This window comes from Camellia sinensis, chromosome 9 (genome assembly GCF_055761805.1).
Source record: "Camellia sinensis isolate YWXY chromosome 9, ASM5576180v1, whole genome shotgun sequence".
Classification (NCBI taxonomy): Eukaryota; Viridiplantae; Streptophyta; class Magnoliopsida; order Ericales; family Theaceae; genus Camellia; species Camellia sinensis.
In genome coordinates, this window is record NC_138969.1 from 161,661,017 (window position 1) to 161,681,481 (window position 20,465).

General features: G+C 32.1%; 1 protein-coding gene across 2 annotated transcripts; it reads left to right on the top strand.

The window, feature by feature from the left end:
* The first annotated feature begins 8,965 nt into the window (after window positions 1-8,965).
* Window positions 8,966-15,346, top strand: LOC114260830 (myosin-3). Of its 2 annotated transcripts, XR_014340520.1 has the most exons (7): window positions 8,989-9,933; window positions 11,549-11,687; window positions 12,102-12,248; window positions 12,330-12,445; window positions 13,372-13,572; window positions 14,262-15,025; window positions 15,111-15,346. XR_014340520.1 is itself a non-coding variant. In XM_028201007.2 (6 exons), the coding sequence occupies exons 1-6, from the start codon at window positions 9,724-9,726 to the stop codon at window positions 14,673-14,675; spliced, it is 1,227 nt and encodes a 408-aa protein (XP_028056808.2). In that variant the 5' UTR covers window positions 8,966-9,723; the 3' UTR covers window positions 14,676-15,113. The 2 variants fall into 2 exon arrangements, 1 of the variants encoding a protein (XP_028056808.2); XM_028201007.2 differs by having other exon boundaries at window positions 8,966-9,933; window positions 14,262-15,113.
* The last annotated feature ends 5,119 nt before the right edge of the window (window positions 15,347-20,465 follow it).

The following is a 20,465-nucleotide window of genomic DNA, read 5'->3' on the forward strand; positions in this document are numbered from 1 at the left end:
TAACCGACCCGCGCCCACCCCTAGTATAAAGGGAACAGGTGGAAAAACAAACAAGACGGTGCTATTCGGCCTGTGGGGGTCCATCACGGGTCCGTTTTGATAATCTGAACCGTGCAATATGTAGAACTCGTCGAGTAATATATGCCTGAGAAAAATTACGTTGATCGGATATCGATAACTACATGATCAAATTAGCTTTGTATAAAAAATAGATGGTATTATAGTTAACAGTTGACAAAAAATTAATCCGATCAGATAGTTATTGATATCCGATTAACGTGATTTTTTACAAACATATAGTACTCAACGAGTTCTACACATTGAATGGTTTCGATTAGCAAAACGGGACCCGTGGTGGGCCCTCACCGGCTAAGCAGTACCGTCAAATTCAATGCCCGAAAAGGAGGCAAGCTTCTCCTATACACTGCTCTGCCCACCGTACTGCCTACTCTGCCTAAGCTTCTCTTATACACTAATTTATACAATTTTTTAATACACATTTTTTCATAAAAAGTTAAAAAGTTATCCCAAACAACCATACTTTTTCCTCAACTTTTTAGCCAAAAAAGTCAAAAAGTACACTTATTTAGAACATCCTAAACAATCCCTAAGTGTATTTTTTCAAATCTTAAGGGATAATATTTTGAAGGTAAACGATGGGAGATCTGGTGAGAGGATAAGGTTTCAAAGATAAGAGAGGAGATTTGGAAAGGGGCTAGGGTTCAAGGGTTGGAAAAGGGATTGTAGAAAGGGAGGCGAGGTAGACATGGTCTTGGTATTAAAATATGAAAAGTGGTTCACAAAGATGGTGACATGGCTGAGGATTGTTTGTTGATGGCCTAAAGTGGAGCATGTAGGGTAAACAAGTGTTTATGAGAAAAAAAAAGACAGGCAGACAAAAGAGACGTAGTTAAAAACAGTTGAGATGAGTGTGTAGTTTTTCCGAACAATGAAGAGACTACACTTGCATGCATCAGGAAAGGACATGTGGCTGTAGAGGTTGTGGCCAAAGTCAAAGAACAAAGGTGAAGGATTCTAAACCCTCATTTGCCATGAGGATTTTTGGGGCTAATAGCCACAAAAAGAAAAAAAAGACTAAAAAGCTAATAAGATAAAATGTTACATCCAAATCATAATCATTTCATTTTTCTCTCACCAAAGTCAAAAGAGTTAAAAAAAAACCTATCACAAACGACGCTTTTTAGCCCAAGACTAAAATAGCCAAAAAACCAACTCACATCCTAAATGAAGCCTACGAAGAGAAGGCATCATCAAATCCATTTCATAACACTTGTGAAAAATAAGAGTAGTAGTTGTTTGACAATCTTCACTGTATTTGAAAAATAAATTATGTTTGTGTACTTAACAACAAACGGAATACAGAAGAAATAAAAGAAATGAGAGAATTTAATTGATTACAAAAATCAAACTAGAAAATAAAATAAAATAAATAAAACAGATTTTTATTTTGTTACAAAAACAAAATGAAAGTCTGAAACAGAAAAATAAAAAAACAGAAAATAAATTAATTACTTACCAAATTAATTTATTGAACAAATTTTCTGATAAAGTCCAGTGTTTAACACTATGTTCTTAAGACAGATTCGTCCTCTCCACGGTGCTTTCAGAATGTGGATGTCTATCTCCCAGTATGATCAACAACAAACAATAGTAGCACTACAAATTATTTACATAACGAACACACTGAGTGTTTACACTCTTTCTCACAGAAATTTTAATGCAGCAAAATGCAGAGATTTATTGCAGAGGAGAAGTATGAAAATTGTGAATGAATATCCAAATGAGGGACTGCCTTTATATAGAAAATTTCGTGGCTGTAAGGTTTGAATTAAACAGGTGCAAAACCTGTTTGAATAGGTATGATACCTGTTCGGTTTGAATGAACAAATATAAATCTGTTGGGTTCAAATTTTGAACAGATAAAAACCGTATTACACATTTGAATCTGTTCGGGTGGGGAAAATAAAATCGGAGCCAACGTTGAAATTAATTTTCGAAATTCAAATTCCAAAAAATTAGAATTTAATTTTAAAAAATAAAATTCAAATGTTTTTTGCCCAAAAAGATAGATATTGGGCTGGACAAACGGTAGTGCGCGCGTGTGTGGTTATTTTTGGGTCCAATGGGTTTAACCCAATTTGTCCATAATCTCTCTCTTCTACAAACTTGGGGTGCCCCTTGGGGCCCTCTCCAAGTTACAAACCCATGCCTTATACACCCACAAAATTCTTCCCGTCAAACCAATGTGGGACAAGCCTTTATACAAATCTTAAGGCATTTCCACAAAAAACTCCATTTCCATGGACCTCACTTTGGCTTCAATTTCTCATTCACCCAATAATGGTTTTGAGCAATCAAATATACTACGTGAATCATAACGTGGCGTAGAACGCGTTACCACTTAGACCCACCAACTTTCAAAACCATTTATAACAGTAGTTAGGTAGTTTTAGGAGTAGTTCATCTTGTAATCAAATAGTTTAGATCATTAGTTTGTAATTTGCTACTTTGTTCTTGTAATTAGTAACAATTTCAATTATTTAATTCAAGTGTTGATTTGTTTCTTTCTATCGATTGACTCCAAAAAAGTCATTGAATTTATCAAGGCATAGAACTTGACTACATTACTTGATCTCTTAGTTTAGTTTTTGTGAAATTGTGGATTGTCTATTGATTGACTCCTGTCGATCTGTTCCAAACCAAAATTTTACTAATAGGTAGGCCATGGGAGAGTGAGAGAAAGGGTTAGGGTAGGTGGTCAGGAATGAGGGAAAGGTTTGAGATGGGTGGCCAAGAAGGAGCAAGAGGTTGGGGTAGGTGGTCAGGAAGTAGAGAAGGGATTGGGTAGGTGGTCGGGAAGTGGGGAAAAAGATTTGGGGTGGTGAGGAGAGACAACGACAACAACGAGGAGAGGGATGTAGATGGTGATAAGTAGGGCAGACATCTAAGCTAGGTGATAGTAGGCAATAGGTGAAGGAAGTAGATGGGTGGCTAGAGAAATAAGGATATTGAAATTCTAGGATTTCATTTAAGGTAATTTTATGTAGCGATAAAATTGTAATAAAAAATTTTAAAATGAGGTATATGTAATGAATAGGTGCACCATCTTACATTTTCAACTTAATATCCCTCCATTAGAAATCCCATTGCTCAATCTGATCTCATAATTCCACTCAATCTAATTCAGCAACCTAACACCCCCTATAACTAGAGTTTCATGAGAATTTTGCATTAGTTTGTTGCATTTTATACAGCAAATTATCAAATAACCTAAAATGATGTGAAAATCTTAAAAAGTTTGGTATTTTATTGTTGGTTTGTCAAACACAACTCTCACTGCAGCTATTCTCAAATAAGCTAGCATTAGAGCACATCACTTTGCTTCTAGAATTGTTTGTTTATCTGTGGGGTAGTTCTCTATGCATATATGAGAGTGATGTATAAGGGAAAAGGGGGACACAAAACTTCCATTTTGTTCATTAAAAGATAGCAAATAAGAAGCATGTGAAAGGGACCACTAGACTATTGTAGTCTGAGCACTTGAGACTTTGAATTGGCACTTTATGAGAAATGAGGATTATTATTCAAGTGATGGGATAGATTGATGGTCCTTATGAAGGGTGCACAATGATTAAAAGTATGCCTTTGGTATGTAAAACAGCATAATCCCACATGATAGTGCTTTCATATGAAACATTGACATTGTGCACCTTGTTGTTTCAGAACAATTACAGTGGGCAACTTTGCATGAATTTCTCATTCAAGAAAAAAAAATTGAAGAATGGGATATTTGTATTTATACTAAGTTGTTTGTTAACATTTTTGTTTTTATTTTATTATTCTTTCGAGAACCAATTTCAAAATTGTAAAAACTTTTGAAAATAAAAAACTAAGTGTCTTTTTTTTTTTTGGAATAGCTCTCCTACCACCTTTGGCCACCACCTATTGCCATTCACCATTGTCAAGATGTTTGACCGACCTCTGAAGACCTTTCAAGTACCGTCTAATGAACTCCAATAACCTCTGATCACTCTTTTGTGACCTCTAACAATCTCCAATTACCATAATGTGACGACTTCCAACAGCACTTCAACCACCACCTTCGATACCCAAATCTAAGGATTCAAATTTCTATATTGGATGGATTTCTCTTATGACATTTGAATTTTACTCTGTAAAGTATATATATATTAAAAAAGGGTTCTTTGTAAAAGAAAAAAAAAATAGCTACATGTATTGTCGGTCACAAAGATGAAACTTGTTATACGAGAGTAAATGTTGTGAATACAATCTAAAAGTAGGAGTTTCTTAAGTAGTTTCAAAACTTATCATGCAAGCTGTTATGATTTATTTTTAAAAAATGACTTTAGATAAGAAAATATATTTTGAATTCAAGATTTCACCTAAAGTCGAGTTTCCAAAGTACTACATCACAAAATAACATGAAATTATTAATAAAAAAATTCAAATTTACTTAAATTTGATAAATATGTTTTAAAATAGCATACGTATTTTTTATTTTTATTTTTATTTTTATCCGAGAAAACTCCTAAAAGTTGGGATGTAACCCATTATTAATGAGTTTTATTATATTTCATTTTTAAATTTTACTTTGGGTTAATTACACTAATAGTCCCTATAGTTTGGGACTTGTGTCAGTTTAGTCCCTGACTTTTCAATTGTGACACATTTGACCTTGATTTTTGAATCTTGTTCCAAACAAGGAAAGTTGAAAATATTATTAGATTTTTCAAGGGTAAAATCGTCAATTTGATAAAATATAAACTAATTTGACAAAAATAAATGTCAAAAAAATATTTTTAATTTTTTTAAAATTATTTTTATCCACCAATGATAAAATTATGTAAAATTAATAAAAATTACATGATTAATTTTTTAAAATTAATTTTACATGGTCATCATCCAAATACCTAATAAAAATTAATTTGGTAAAAAAAAATATCTAAAAGATTTATCAATTTTACATAATTTTATTTTTAGTATGTAGAAATAATTTTTAAAAATTCAAAAATATTTGTTTGACATTTTTGTCAAATTAGTTTATATTTTATCAAATTGACAATTTTATTCTTGAAAAATCTAATTATATATTCAATTGTCCTTATTTGGAACACGATTCAAAATTTAAGGTCAAATGTGTCATAATTGAAAAGTCAGGGAAAATCACACAAGGCGCAAACTATAGGGACTATTTGTATAATTTGCCCTTTTATTTTTGTTTTATTGGAAACCACAAATCTACCATAACGCTGAAGCCTTTGTAGAAAGAATTGGAATCATCTGGTAAATAACAATAACATGGTTCATTTTTATTGAACCCCAAGTGAATGATCATATGCTTGCAATTAAAATTAAATAACTTAGGATGCTAATTATGATAATTAGAATAATATAATATGAACTCTTCCATGATTACTTCCACCATGCTCTTGGAAAACCCCCATCACATATGTGATTTTTTTATATTACTCATTTTGCCAGATCCCCATACATCATTCCCACTGACCCATGCATAAATATAGCCTATCTAGATCATAATAATCAACAATATTGAATTTTTTGTTCTCAAATTTTTATGTTCCTTTGTTTTAATATAGTGACGGTCATTAGCATAGTAATTTTGAGATTCCCACTTTATAATTTTTAAATAATTAAATAATTGTGATAATTTTAAAATAGAAGAACAAAAATTTAAATACAAATCAATGGAGACTCATAAATCATAATAGTTAAAAAGTTTGTTCTTTTTAGTAGTCATCATACATTGTTCTCTCACTAGAAGCAATAGAAATCAAGTTAATTATCACTCACTCAAATTACAATGCTAACCTCCAAAAAATACATCACTCTAGTATCAGAAAAAATGGATTTTTTTAAAATTTTATTTTTTATTTTTTAATGATGGTAAAATTACAAAACGGGACTAGTTTTTCTCATATCCTAACTCATTCCTACCTTGTCAAAGGTGGATTAATTAGTTATTCACACAAATTACAACACTCAATATAATTTTATAAGGTAATGATCCTCTATCTCTAAAAAATTTAGTGCTATATCTCTACTGTACTTTTAGCTATAAGATATAATGAAAATCTCAAAGTATAAAAATTGTAAAACATAATTTTATGATTGAAAATAAATTGAAACAAGGAACATGAAGATTTAAGACAAAAAATTTCCATGCCATAATATTTTTTGTTTGAAATAGGTTGATGGTTGCCTATTTTAGACCCACCAAACTTCTCACTATCGTTGTTTCTTACCTGCATTCCGAATTGTACTCTTATATAGGTGAGCATCCTAAAAATTAGAAGAAAGTTTTAGTGTAAGTTTAGTAAAATAAATTTAGGCTAGTGATAAATTTTATAAATATTAATAATTAAAATCTTATATTTTTTTATGAATTTATAATTATTTTTTAAAAATGTCAGTGAATTTTAATTTTGTAAATGGAAGCACCACACCACAGATCATGAAATTAAGCTTCTAAATTCAGCCATTTAAGTTCTGTAAACAGTGGACGTAGTCTTGTATCTTACACCTTATGGAAAACGCACACCCAAAAAAAAAAAAAAACCAAAAAACACATACTATGAATTTATTAAAAAAAAAGTTAAGTTACATAGAAAAAATACAGTTAATCTCATATTTGTTTTTGACATAATTACATTGAATATTTTTTAGTAAAATTAAATTGATTGAAACTAATGAAAATAGTAGGTAGACACTAAAATTAACAAAAATAAATATATATTTTAGTAAAAAATAGATGATAATATTATTTTTTTATTCATACAACCAACAAATTATTGATAAAAAATGACTTACCAATGTGAGATTAATATAATTATGTAAAAAATGTAAGACTAGATTTGTTTTTCTTACATCTCAAGGGAGGTGAGTGTAATTACGGTTTTGGACCTTGTTTGTAGGGGTGAGCAGCGGATATACCGATCCGTCAAAATCGACCGAACCGAACCAATCCGTCGCATTTTGGACGGATGCGTGATGACGAGCGGACGGTTGCGGATTGATTTTCTCCAATCCGCCAATTTGGCGGACGGATGGTGGATTTGAACTTCCTTTGGCCGCAATCGAACCGCCAAACCGCGAGCACCCTTAGTAATTTATAAGACTTTGTGTTTTCAATTTGTTTAAATATTTTGTTTGTGTTTTCAATTGAAAAAGAGTTCAAATATTCTGTTGAAAAAAAGTTTTCAACTTGGATATATTTTTTGAATTGAAAAAAATAAACATATTATTTATCTATATTTTTTGGTTTTTAAATCTAACTCTAAAAGTAATAAATAGAAAATATAACATATGTTGATTGGTTTTTGTTTTCAAAAACATATATAAATGTAACAATATAGAGGCATACAATCTCTACCATTGCTTTGCTCATGGTTTTGATGGTTTGAATTGTTTTTATATTTTAAGAACCACAGATTGTAATATTTTATATGGATGAGGCATGTAGTGATTGTGATATTCTAAAGTTTCAAACTTTCTTTCTTTGGATGATACATGCGGTAATTGTAATACTTTTTTTAAGTTATTGACTGTAATATATATATATTTTTTTTTAGGAAGTGCACAAGTTAAACTATGTTGAAAATTTATAAAATTTCAAACTGCCAATCCGTCAATCCGCTCAATCCACATCCGCCGAATTGACGGACGGATGCAGATTGATTTTCTCCAATCCGCCAATTTGGCGGACGGATGGCGGATTGGAGGTTTCGTGGCCGCAACCGACCCGCGCCCACCCCTACTTGTTTGGTTTAACTTTTTTTTTTTTTGATCAGCGGTTTAACTTACTTTCTTGAAAATTGAATTTTTTATTTTTCATATATATATATATATATATATATTATTTTTAGTGAATTTTTAAAATATTTTACGCAACGTTTTTATTTTTTAGATACACTTAATCTATATACACTTAAAAAGTATAATATTTATATATTTTTTTTACAAAATTACTAAATACAATATATATATATATATAATTGTTGTATTCAATGAATTTTTTTAAAAAAAAAATTGTACAAATTTTATACTTTTTAAGTATATCAAGATTAAGTGGATATAATTTTTTTTTTAAAAAAAATTGATTAAAATATTTAAAAAATCACTAAAAATATAAAAGTACTAATTGAAAACTTATAAAACTATTTTTGAAAACTCCAGACTAAACAGAGTAACATACTTTAAGAAATTTCAATATACACCATTTGTTTTGTTTGGATATAAACTTTTGAATAAAAGGCAAATGTTCAGATATAAACTGATGAATAAAAATAAATTGTTCAAATGTATATTCCATTAAACTGTTTATGTCTAAATAATTATTTTTCGTTCATAATAAGTTTATATTTAAACATTTGATTTTTGTTCAAAAATTTATATCTAAATGATATAATTGATGTGTGTACTGAGGTTCTTTATGGTGTGTAAAAAAAATTATCCAAATTCCTAATGCTCAGTTTGCTTAGAATGAAAATTGGTTGAAAGTGAGAGAAATGAAGAAGAAAAAAAAAATTAGTTTAGCTTGAAGTGGTAAAAAGTAGAGAAAAATTAATTTTCTTATACAACTTATATTAATATTGTAACTAATTTTTATTTTTTACAAAAAAAAAAAAAAAATTAAATATGTGAGTTATCTAAAACTAAACTTTTAAATTTTTCTTATAAAATTTTTATTTTAATCAAATATTTAGAAGAAAATATATATATGTATATATATATATTTCACTTTCGCTCTCACTTTCTACCAAATTTTATTCTACCAACTTTTAAAGAGAGAACCGGTAGAATCTCCCAGTTTCGCAGGGTCAGGTACTTAATTTTAATTGCCACATAATTCCCATTATGTCCCTGGCAAAAGATTTATTTATCTTCTTGTTATTTATTTTCCTTCTCTCTGCAGACCTTGCAACGGTTGGCTTTAATAACGAATAAAAAAATGGGGCCTGTTTAGGAATTTGAATTCCAGATAAAGCAAAAAAGCAAAGCAGACCTTTTCTTTAGGTGAACTTCTGTTCCTTCCCATGAAATCTGCAATTCTTCATGGTTCCTGGAAGCACAAGCAATTATCTATTTCACACCTTTCCAAACCTTTAAACCCCCCCAATCCAATCATCCCAAAATCTACTCACCATAGTTGTTTGTTTTAATCCCCCAAAGTTCTTTTTGTATATATACACTTGTATCAGTGTGTGTATATGTACATGTATTGTTTGAAAAAGAACCAAAATTGGATCTCTTGACTGTCTTTGGACAATTCTTTTTATGGGTTTAATCAGAGTATGCCTCTGTTTCCACTATTAACTGTCTGCACTATTGTTGTTTGTTTTAATCCCTCAAAGAAGTTCTTTTTGTATTTCTACACTTGTATCTGTGTGAGTACATACATATATTGTTTCAATAAGACCCAAAATTGGATCTCTTGATTATCTTTGGACAATTCTTTTTATGGGTTCAATCAGAGCCTGCCTCTGTTTCCACCATTAACATGTCTGCACTATAGTTGTTTGTTTTAATACCCCCAAAAGAAGTTCTTTTTGTATATATACAGTTGTATCTGTGTGTGTATGTACATTTATTGTTTGAATTAGACCCAAAAATGGATTTCTTGATTGTCTTTGGACAATTCTTTTTATGGGTTTAGAGTGAGTGATGATGTGTTCAACAACTACTCGTAGCTCATTGGAGCTTATGCTGGATTCAATCCGGCAGAGGGATGAGGACCCATCCGATGCGCCTCCGGCATTGCCGGTTCGTCCGGTGTCGAGGGCTCGGTTGCCTCCGGCAAAAAGAGCATTGCCGGTGAACTTTAAAAGGAATGGTCTAAGGGAAAATCCCAAAGAAAATGAGGCCAGAATGAAGGTAAACCATTCTTTAATTCAGAATAATATGTTTCTTTATGCTTGAGTTTCATGATCCTGATGAAATGGGGGAATATCAATTGTACTGAATTGCAGCTTATATAAAATATGCATGCGTATTGCATAAATATATATAATTTATTTGTTCATAATTATTGTGTTGCACTTCTTTGTACTTACATAGCATTTGGATTTTGTAGTCTTTAGGACCGACAGCTTATAGTAGCATAAATTATACAAGAATTTCTGAGAATTAAGCAACATCTCATCTGTGATTATAGATTAGCTAGTTTCATTTCACAAATTTTCAAGTGAAATATGGTAAATTTTAGCTTAACTGTTGGATGAACTAATAGGGATACCTGGTTCATTTAAGTCACAAGTTAGGCCACTCTGGAGGTGGTGTTGGACTAAGACTCAATAGTCGTGACTCTTCTCTGCCGACTTCCCCTTGTAAATTATCTTGCAAAAAAATAAATAAAAATTGGTGGGCTTTGTCCACATGACAGCCAATTAGAAATGTCATGAGTTTATAAGGTGCCACCACCTCTTCAAAAGTTAAGCCCTTTTGGAGATGGTGTTGGACCTCATCACTCATGGCTCTTCCCTATCAACTCTAGCAGAAAAGAAGAATGTACATTTTAGGCTCTTAAGTAGTGGTTTTGCCATGTTTTCGGCAATGCTTCGTGACTTTACTCTTGTTTCAAATATGCAGCTCTGATTCAGTAATAGTCTAAACTATATAGACCTTGACTTCATTGGAAAACAATGCTGAAGTATCCTGCAAAAAAAATTCAACTGGACATAGATTTGTATTTTCTGACTAGGAAAGCTTGTAGGACCATCCACTTAAACTCATTCAAATCACTTATAAAATGGTATCACAAAATCTCAATACCATCACATGAGTTGACTATTCTAGTCCTGAAAGTTTATCATAATTTACTCATAATTCACTGTTATATAGCAAGAATTTTAGCTCACAACTTCTCATGGAGATAACAAAACCAAGCAAGATGATATTGGAACTACTTGTTAAGTCTTTCATGCCAATTGCCTAAAACTACTTCATATGACTGAGGAGGGACAGGGACTCTATGTCCTTTGAGAAATGGGAATTCTCATCTTGTCTCTCAGCACTAGAAATCATCTAACATCAGTTTTAGTTAATGGGTTTGAACATACATTTGATTTCTTTCTATTCCGAAATCAGTTATTGTTGGAGATAAGAGTATATTGTCAATGATATCAGCAGATATGGAAGAAATTAGAATATACGGAGATCTCATGATTTGTGCTTATCTTGATTTTTTGTGTCTTTGATTTATTTCAATTCCTTAACTGAAGGGATTTGATTGTATCTCTCACTCTATATATATGGTGTATCATGTAAACAAGAGTATCAAGTTGAGTGAATGAAATATATGCCCATTGGATTTTGTGTGTGTGGATGTAGGCCAATATTGGTTGAATCACGTTAAACCCTTGTGTTCTTTCTTCTCTTTTTTGTCTCTATTATCTCTCCATATTCAACCTTATTGCATTGTTACAAAATTCAACTGTTATTTCCACATGCTTCCATTCCATGTCTGATGTTACATGCTTGTGGTTTCTAGATTGGATTATTGGATGTCATGGATGATACAAGAGAAAGAGCACTGGAGAGGATATTGGAGATTCAGAAATACTTTCGTGGTCACCAAGCCCGCTGTTACTATCTTGAGCTTAAAAGAGGAACAATTACTCTGCAATCATGTAATGCATATAACATGTATTTTGAAGACAATATGATTTTTGAAATCAACCTGCTGCTGCTGCTTATTCTTTTTTAGGGGGGAGAACATTTTCTAGACTAAGTCTTACTAATACCACCACAGTACCACCACTAATACAACCACTACTACATTAGTTTCAAAGATGCAACCACACATAGAAAAACGTTTTCTAAGGAAAACATTTTCTTGGAAAAGTTTTCTGTTGGAATATTTTCAATAGAAATAAACAGAGCCTAAATCTTGAAGCATTCTGGTTTCGGACCTGCAATTCTTAAGTTGAAATGTTAACTAATCCTATAAACCCGAAAACCCAAACAGAGCAAGTTTATGCTGCTACAAATCTGTAGTCTAGTTTTTGTTTTTAAACTCTCATTGAAGCTATCTATTCATGCAGTTGTTCGTGGAGAAAACACGAGAAAGGATTATCAGGTATTGACTAGAAGGCTGGCATCTGTTACTGTGATACAGCAGCATACGAAAAGGTGGATCGAATGGAGAACAATGCAAAAAAGGCAGAGAGCGGTCATATGTTTGCAATCTGGTAAAATTCTAGAATTGTGAATACAAGCTTGCTGTGGCTGTATAATCACAAGCTAAACTTTCTTCCTTTTATAATCTGCAGTGATTCGTGGTTGGTTGACTCGAAGAGGTCTTAATTCTAAGAGAAATTCCAGATTGCTTAGCGTTGAGCCTGTGGAAGATATGCAAAAACCAGATTGGAGAAATCCAGAAACAAAGGTAAATTTCTTTTGGTTGGGCCTTTGTTTTTTCTTGTACTGCTACTTTTTTGTGGAGACAATGTTCACATGATAAACTGACATCTATAATGTGGTCAACCTCCATTTTGATAATTTTTGTGAGAATCAGTAAATGTTATAGTTTAAATACCTGCAATGATTTGCTTTTCTAATCTCCATAGTTTCTTAACATATGTCAACTTTAAATAGTATGCAAGTCTAGGGATCAAACATACAATGATTTTTACTTAAAATGGACTGTTGGATTGACAATTATTGAGATGATTGGGTTGTATCATGAACTATAATAGAAACTGACTAGTTTTTGTATAGGTTGTATTTGATTAGCACATGAACGGCATGTGAAGAAGGGAATATATGTATGCATTATCCTGGGTGCAAATTAATCTAAACTGAATTAGTTTGAATTTTTCTATCTGACCCAACTGAGGGATGACTTTATCATATTCATTGGCGGATTTGGCTTTTATCTGCCTTCTTTCTCCTCTTTTATATTTTATTTTATTTTATTTTTTTGGATAATATTCTAAAAATGACGACAAAGTATGCATGTTTTGACATCTTCACAGGCAATAGGTCTTTACTGCCACATCACAGTAGGGTTCAGAGATTGAGCTTGATAAATAGGAGGAGATGGGGCTGTAATTAAGTGTTATGGGCCGATTGCTATATAGCATATTTGTTATTTGAAAAATTAATTTATCAAGATCTAACGGTTATTTTATGAGATGGAAACATTTTGGTCCTTTCAAATTAAGAATTTAACTTCAAATCTCTATCAGAAAAACAAACAAACAAACAAAAAAGCTATTCAGACAATTGTCAGTAACCTGAATTTTTTTAATGCACTTTTTATAATAAAACTTTAAATGTGTTGTTGACGAATATTTCCTGTTTCTTGAGCAGGATTATATTCAAGTTTCACCTTCAGCTCTTGCTGACCTTCAAAAGCGGCTCCTCAGGGCAGGCACAGAACTTGGGTTAAAGGAAGAAGAAAACACTGCTTTGCGACAACGACTTCAGCAATTCAATATAAAGTGGTCACAGTACGAGGCAAAGATGAAATCCATGGAGAAGATTTGGCAAGATCAGTTGACATCTTTGCAAGTGAGTTTTCCCTGCTCCCAATTCTTCATCCCTTGCTAACTCCAATTGTGATCTTGGCCATTCACAGATACAAATTAGAAAATACAAAGGTCATAAAAGGACAGACAGTTTTTATTTTGATATTGATCAAGTCATGGAATTGTCTAATGTCCTCACTTGCTTAATGCCACCTTCAAACTTCATTATGCACGCGATTATTTCGTAATAAGTAATAGCTGCAGATATGACCCTGGGGTTGCTCTCCCAACCCCTGCCTTGGATATCTTTAGTGCATATGCATATTGTTGGGGTAGTGTGGATCCTGGTAAGTACTGGACACTAACCAAAAGACTGTAGATCCAACTTTGCCCTGAATTGTGGAGTAAGGGTATTTATGGTATTCCCACACTTGTGACCTGTTGCCGTAATTTTCTATTGGGCCAGCAATCTCCGCAATCTCTTGCAACCATTTTGATCATAATGAAAAACCATAGCAGTCGTAGACGTAACTCTAGTTTGGGGAGAACCACGTAAACCTTGTGTGTGCATGTGATTTATCTTTCTTGTGCTTTTGTTTGTTTTTAATGTGTTCGTGTCTCACCAATCTTGGTTAGGTGTTAAGGATTTCTAACACATATAGGTGGCACTCTCAAGAAAATTAGTTTTGTTTGCTGCAATGACGAAGAGTCTCTGTTCCGCTATTTGTGCAGATGAGTCTAGCAGCAGCCAATAAGAGTCTTGCTTCTGAATACGCTGCAGATCAACCTGGAACATCTGATCCTTTTCCTTTGTATCATTGTTATGATGCTGATAATACAATGCCCGTGGGAACACAGAATACTGATGGAAGAAGCCCAGTAGATTTTTCAAAATTTCCTTGTGATAATGAACCACAGCAAACAAACATCAGAATAAATGAAATGAATCGACTTAGTGAGCAGCGTAAAAAGGTGTTACATGACAATGCCATCATGAGTCCTGATGATGAACTTCAAAAACTGACATTCAGGTTTGAAGCATGGAAGAAAGACTATAAAATACGGTTACAGGAGACAAAGACAGCACTACAGAAGTTTTGCCACTCAGAAACAAAGAAGAGCCGCAAAAAATGGTGGGGAAGATGAATGCAAAATGGACATTAAAATTCGATTCATTTTTTAGCCTTTTGTTTTTGCAAGCCCCGGCATGCCAAAATTTCTATTAAAAACAGATTGGGAACAGAAGGAGAGCTGATTTATTAGTAGGATAAGAGGATAACAAATTTCTGATCTAGTTCTTATCGGCCCATATGTGCGTGGCAACATCCGTTGCTTGGGGAGAAAACATGATACACACTAGCAGAGCCCGTGAAGCCCAGAGAAAGCAGGTTCTTTCTCTTTATACAATTTCAATGTGGGGTTTATAAGTCTATTGCTCTTGAGAAAATGAGAAGGGAATTGTTGTAGTTGTTGAAGAATTTCTTGTTGGAAATATTGTAAGTTTTGACTTCATACTAGTTTTTTACATTAAAAAGAGTATCTTACGATTTCAATTTTCAATAACATTTCAACGCTTCCCAGGTACTTTTTTTTCCCCTTCACTTTTTATGAAAAAAAGAGAGTTCATAATGAGGCCTCTTCATTTGGTTGATAAAGCTGATATTGGATTTGTAAAGCCTGATTAGTACTGTACACCTCAACATGTGATCGCGGAATATCCAATTCTGTTGTAAGTACTAAGGGTGTTACGATAATCCATTGATGTAAACCCTAGCATATTTATTGTTGTCTACACAAGCAGCCACATTATAATCTTCTCTTCTTTTAGTTTAGTGGAACTAGTATGAGCCATGGATGCAAGCAATTTTACTGAATCGCGGATATCTGTGTCGTGCTTTTCTTGTTTGTGATTGATTCTTCTTGCTAATTTTGTCTTCAGCCTCAGTATCCATGAATTCCATTATTTGAACATTAACTCGTTGATTTGTTGACTTTGCATCTACATCTTGCCATATGATAGTTGACTTTGCCTCCTGCGATACTAATACTAATATGAGAAGAGGCAAGTCTAGGTTGCTTCCCACTTAGAGTATTGTAATATATCATATTAGGCAGGCCCGGCCATGAGATTTATGAGGTCTTAGGCGGGTTTTGAAAGGACGACCCTCCTATATATATATTTTTTATAAAAAAATTATGAATAAAATAATAAGTTGCCAATAATTTTTTTATTATTTAGTAGTTACAAAAAGTGTCTTTACACATATAACTATTAAAATTTATTTTCATATATTAAGATATGAAAAAAATCATTACAAATACTCAAAAAAGATAAACAACAATGCTACTGACCTCCAAAAAACACAACCTCCACTCACCTGTGATTGGTCCATGAACCGGGGGGGAGAAATGATTGGTCCACATCATTTTGGGGGGTCCCCAACTTTGGGGGGGTCCCAAGCGTTTTTGTAAGACAAAATAGGGTCTTGTTATTTTATGATTTAGCAATAATCAACACAAATAACATAATCCACTGATATCTGATAACAAAATGACCACGTTATTGTTATGTGATATCTGATAGCAGAATCATAATCCACACAAATCACAATCCACTAATTATTTGATAACAAAACACAAATTATTGGAAAAAAAAAATTCTGAGAAAAAAGTAAGGTAAAATTATTCAATTAAATTATGGTAAAGAGAGGGCAAAAAAATTAGGGTAGACAAAATTAAGGAAAAGAAATTAGGATAAATTTATTCAATTAAAATATGATAAAGAGAGAGGGCAAAAAAAATTAAGATAAAACTATTTATTCTTTTAAAATCTCGACATTAGACTCTATTTGAACTCATTATATCATGTATATTTGTTTGGACTAATTATATAAATTTTGAATTGGGCCTAACAATGAGTATATATATATATATATATTTAATTTGGCCCAATTGATTTTTTTGAGGGCCTTTTAGATGGCCTCAAACAATAAAAAATGATTGGGTTTTGAACTTTTAGTATAATATAAAACTAATAAATTTGAAGCCTTATTTTGGGCCAAAATTTGGGAGGTCCTAGGTACAGGTCTTAGTGGCCTTAGTCCAGGACCGGTTCTGATATTAGGTTGTCTTGCATTTAAAAGTTGTTGACGTCTATTTGTATGGAAATAAAATATTTTTCTATGAGAACATATTTGAGACAATATTTTCTTGCGACTTGAAATTAATGTGCTCATCGTTGTGGTTGTAATGGTGCTGTGCTCATAGTTGTGGTTGTGATGGTGCGGGTGCTGGTTGTGATGGTGGGATAGTGTTAGTGAAAGTGGTAAGGTGGCGGTGGTGGTAAGAGCTCAGTTTGAAAAATGTTTTCATCGAACTATATTTGCTTCCCGTTAACTATAGAAATTATTTATATTGACTTTAGATTTTTATTATACCAAACGCCATAAAAATATGGAAAACTTTTTGCAGAAGACGTTTTCTGCCAAAGCATTAATTTTAGGGTAATGCTACATATCATGAAATAAATATCATGAAAAATTTCATGAAACTAATCCAAGGGTGAATGCATAACATACAATAAAACACTATAAACACTATAATCTAATCCAAGGGTGGAGAATCTTCATGAAAACTTTTCATGACATTATTTTCATGATACCTAGCATTATTGTTAATTTTAATGATATACTAAACAGCAATGCTAGGTATCATGAAAATTTTGTCATGAAAATAATCATGAAAGCTTGGTGACCCTTGGATTACACTTAGAATAAAACACCACACACTAATCAAGGTAATCTAAGGATCATAAATTTTTCATGATCATTTTCATGACAAAATTTTCATGATCCCTAACTTTTCCCTATACTAAAAGCTAGGCAAGCTTAGAACTCAAAATCACTGGAGTACTGATATATCACTGCCAAATATTTATTCATAGCCTTTCAAACCAAAGACAAAAACAGAAAAACCAACACATACAAACACTTTCAAACTAAAATTGACAAAAACCAAAACAAAAAAAAAAAAAGAAAATAAATGAAAAGACAAAAGAAAGAAGAATGACAGAAAGGAAACTTGATGAATTTAGAAACCGAAGTGTTTTCAATGGTGGCGGGTTAATCAAACTCAAAATATGATGGAAGTTGATGAGTCTGATTGGCTATATCATGCTTTTCAAGGCATGTTAAACTAATATCATCATGCTCTGAATATTCGCAAAATACTATCTGGATATTCAATGATGCCTTAGGCAATTGGAAGAGCCTTTCTCTGATATCTTCAAGCGATTTATACATTGGATTTTCCTTATCAGTTGACTGATAACTCTGCGAACCAACCACGACCAAAGATTCCAGGAAAATAGCTTTTTCCAGGAAAAATATAATCAGGTTGATTTCAGTATCAGTGCCCTTGAAATTACTTATCTTGATAGTCTTGAGATGATTAAAATCGCAATCCACAGACTCTACTTTTGGCCTTGCAGATTCTAGGCGGGAATGATGCACACATTCTGGAGGAGGATGGGGGAGCTGCAAAATTACCCAAGATTACTATGATAAGACTTGCACTCTGTTTCGACTAGATAACTCTAAAATAATAATAAAAAAAGTTGAGTCAATTTCGAAAAATGCCCCCTAAAGACGAAAATAAGCCAATTTTTATAATTTTTTTTTAAAAAAAAATTGGTATATTTTTGTGTGTTTTGTCCTTTTTTTAAATTTTTTTTTTAGTATTGGTATATTTTTAGTCAAGACCGACGTAAAAAGAAAAGAAATTTGTCATAATTTTAAGAAAGTTTACTAGAGATGAAAATAATCCATACTAAAAAAGTCTACTTCCAAATAGGGTTGTTAAACGAGTCAAGCTATTCGAGCTTGACTCGTGTTCGGCTCGTTAAAAACTTGTTCAAGATTAGTTTGTGTAAACAAGTCAAACTTAAACATATTTTAAAACTCGTTAAGTTTTCAAATCAAATTTGAATAATCTACTACTTGATTGAATAAGCTTATACGTATTATAAAAAATCAAACTATTCAAACTGTACTTGTATTATACTTGTTAAAATTCCGTATAAGGTCAACTTGTTATGCAAGCAAACCAAGCTTGAATACACTTTAAAACTTATTAAATTTTTAAACCAAGCTTAAATAACCTAATATTCAGCTCAACTTGGTTCACAGCCCTACTTTCCAAAAGATGTTTTCTGCAACTTATTCTAAGTTGAAAACTAATATGAAAAATATAAAAGCACCATTCTCTTAGCTTCAAGATAATCATATTTTTTTCAACTTAAATTTTTTTTTTCAACATACAAAAACTTGAACAATAGGACTGAAATAGAATCTCAAAATAAATAAAGTCATAATGGCGTATTTAAGCTGCATCAAACAACCCTTACGAGTTTTTGAACTCTAATTTGTAACATGGTTTTAAAAATCGGATCGGACTGGCCGGTTCAACCGGTGACTGGATGGGGTTCCGGTCCAGTCGACCCTCTTAAACCGGCCATTTGAAAAATCGGCCTATTTTTTTGAAAACCAGTGAACCCACCGGTTAAACCCGTGGCCCCCTTTTTTTTTTTCCTGTTTTTTTATTTATTTTCTTTCTTTCTTATTTTATATATATATATATATATATTATATATTATATATATAATAAAAATTTAATTGGAAACTCTCTTTTAAGGGTCTCCTCTTGTGAGGAATCCCATTGAGAGCTTGAAATTATTGTGAAAGCTTCCATCTATTTATAAGAAAAAAATTCTTCCAAAAAACTTAAGAAATCTATGTGGGATTCAATCAAATTCATTGGAGGGAAACTTAAAATTTGATATCCCTCCAAAAATTTTGCTCTTCTTTCAATCAAAGTGTTTGAATTAAAATCATATGGAAGGAATATTAAATATTTAATTTCTTCTTCTAAAATGAAAATTAATAATATTTTTAAATATATTTTTATATTTTTTAATAAAAAAAGTATTAAGAGAAATATTTAAGATTATTAAAATTTTTAATTTTTAATTTTATTAATTATATTTTTATTTAAATATAATTTTAATATATTTATGACGTCACGGTTCGATTCCAGTTCAACCCGACGGTTGAACCGGTGACCCGTCCACCCGATCATTTTTCTGGTTTATTCACCGGTCCGGTTTTTAAAACATTGATTTGTAATATTTTGCCTTTTGCCTTTCTTTTTAAAAAAAATGAAACTAAGAGCATCTCCAACCCACTAGGCATATGATGCTTGTTAGTCAAAATGCCTAATATGACTCACTTTTTTCAACTCCAATGCACTAGGCATATGCTTAGGCATTTTGGCTCAGCTCACATTCACTAGCTACATGTAACTAGCCTTCAAGGCTAGGCAAAATGTATTTAATCATTAAGATTATTTCCCTCCATCTTTGTTGCTGACGTGGCATTCTATGAAGTTAATAGTATTTGGATGAATAGCTAAAATAAAGAGCATGGTTGGGGTAGAAACATGAAATCATTGACAGGCAAAATAAAATGTGTACTTTATAGTAATATTTAGATAGGTAAAATGCCTACTATCATTGGAGATACTCTAAGTGTGTAAGAAGATTTAGCATAAAAAATAAACCAGGCATACTTCTATGGAGAGGCTCTCTAGCAGAGGACAGCTGCAATGTTTAAAGAACAGATAGACGTCGGCGCTGAATATATCAAATCGCCCCCGGCGATTCACCAGCTGCAATTCTAGCAACTTGTGGGAAGTAACCGGAAATTCTTCTAACAAATGGCACTTAAATTGAAACAAAAATATAACAAAAGTCAGATTCAAAATCTAAGAGAAAAAAAAAAAAAAATGAATGTGTTAAAAGAAAGAAAAGAAAAAAAAAAAAAAAAACCACCAGAAGACTTCCTCCGTAGATAGTTAAAACTTTGACATGTGAGGCACTTG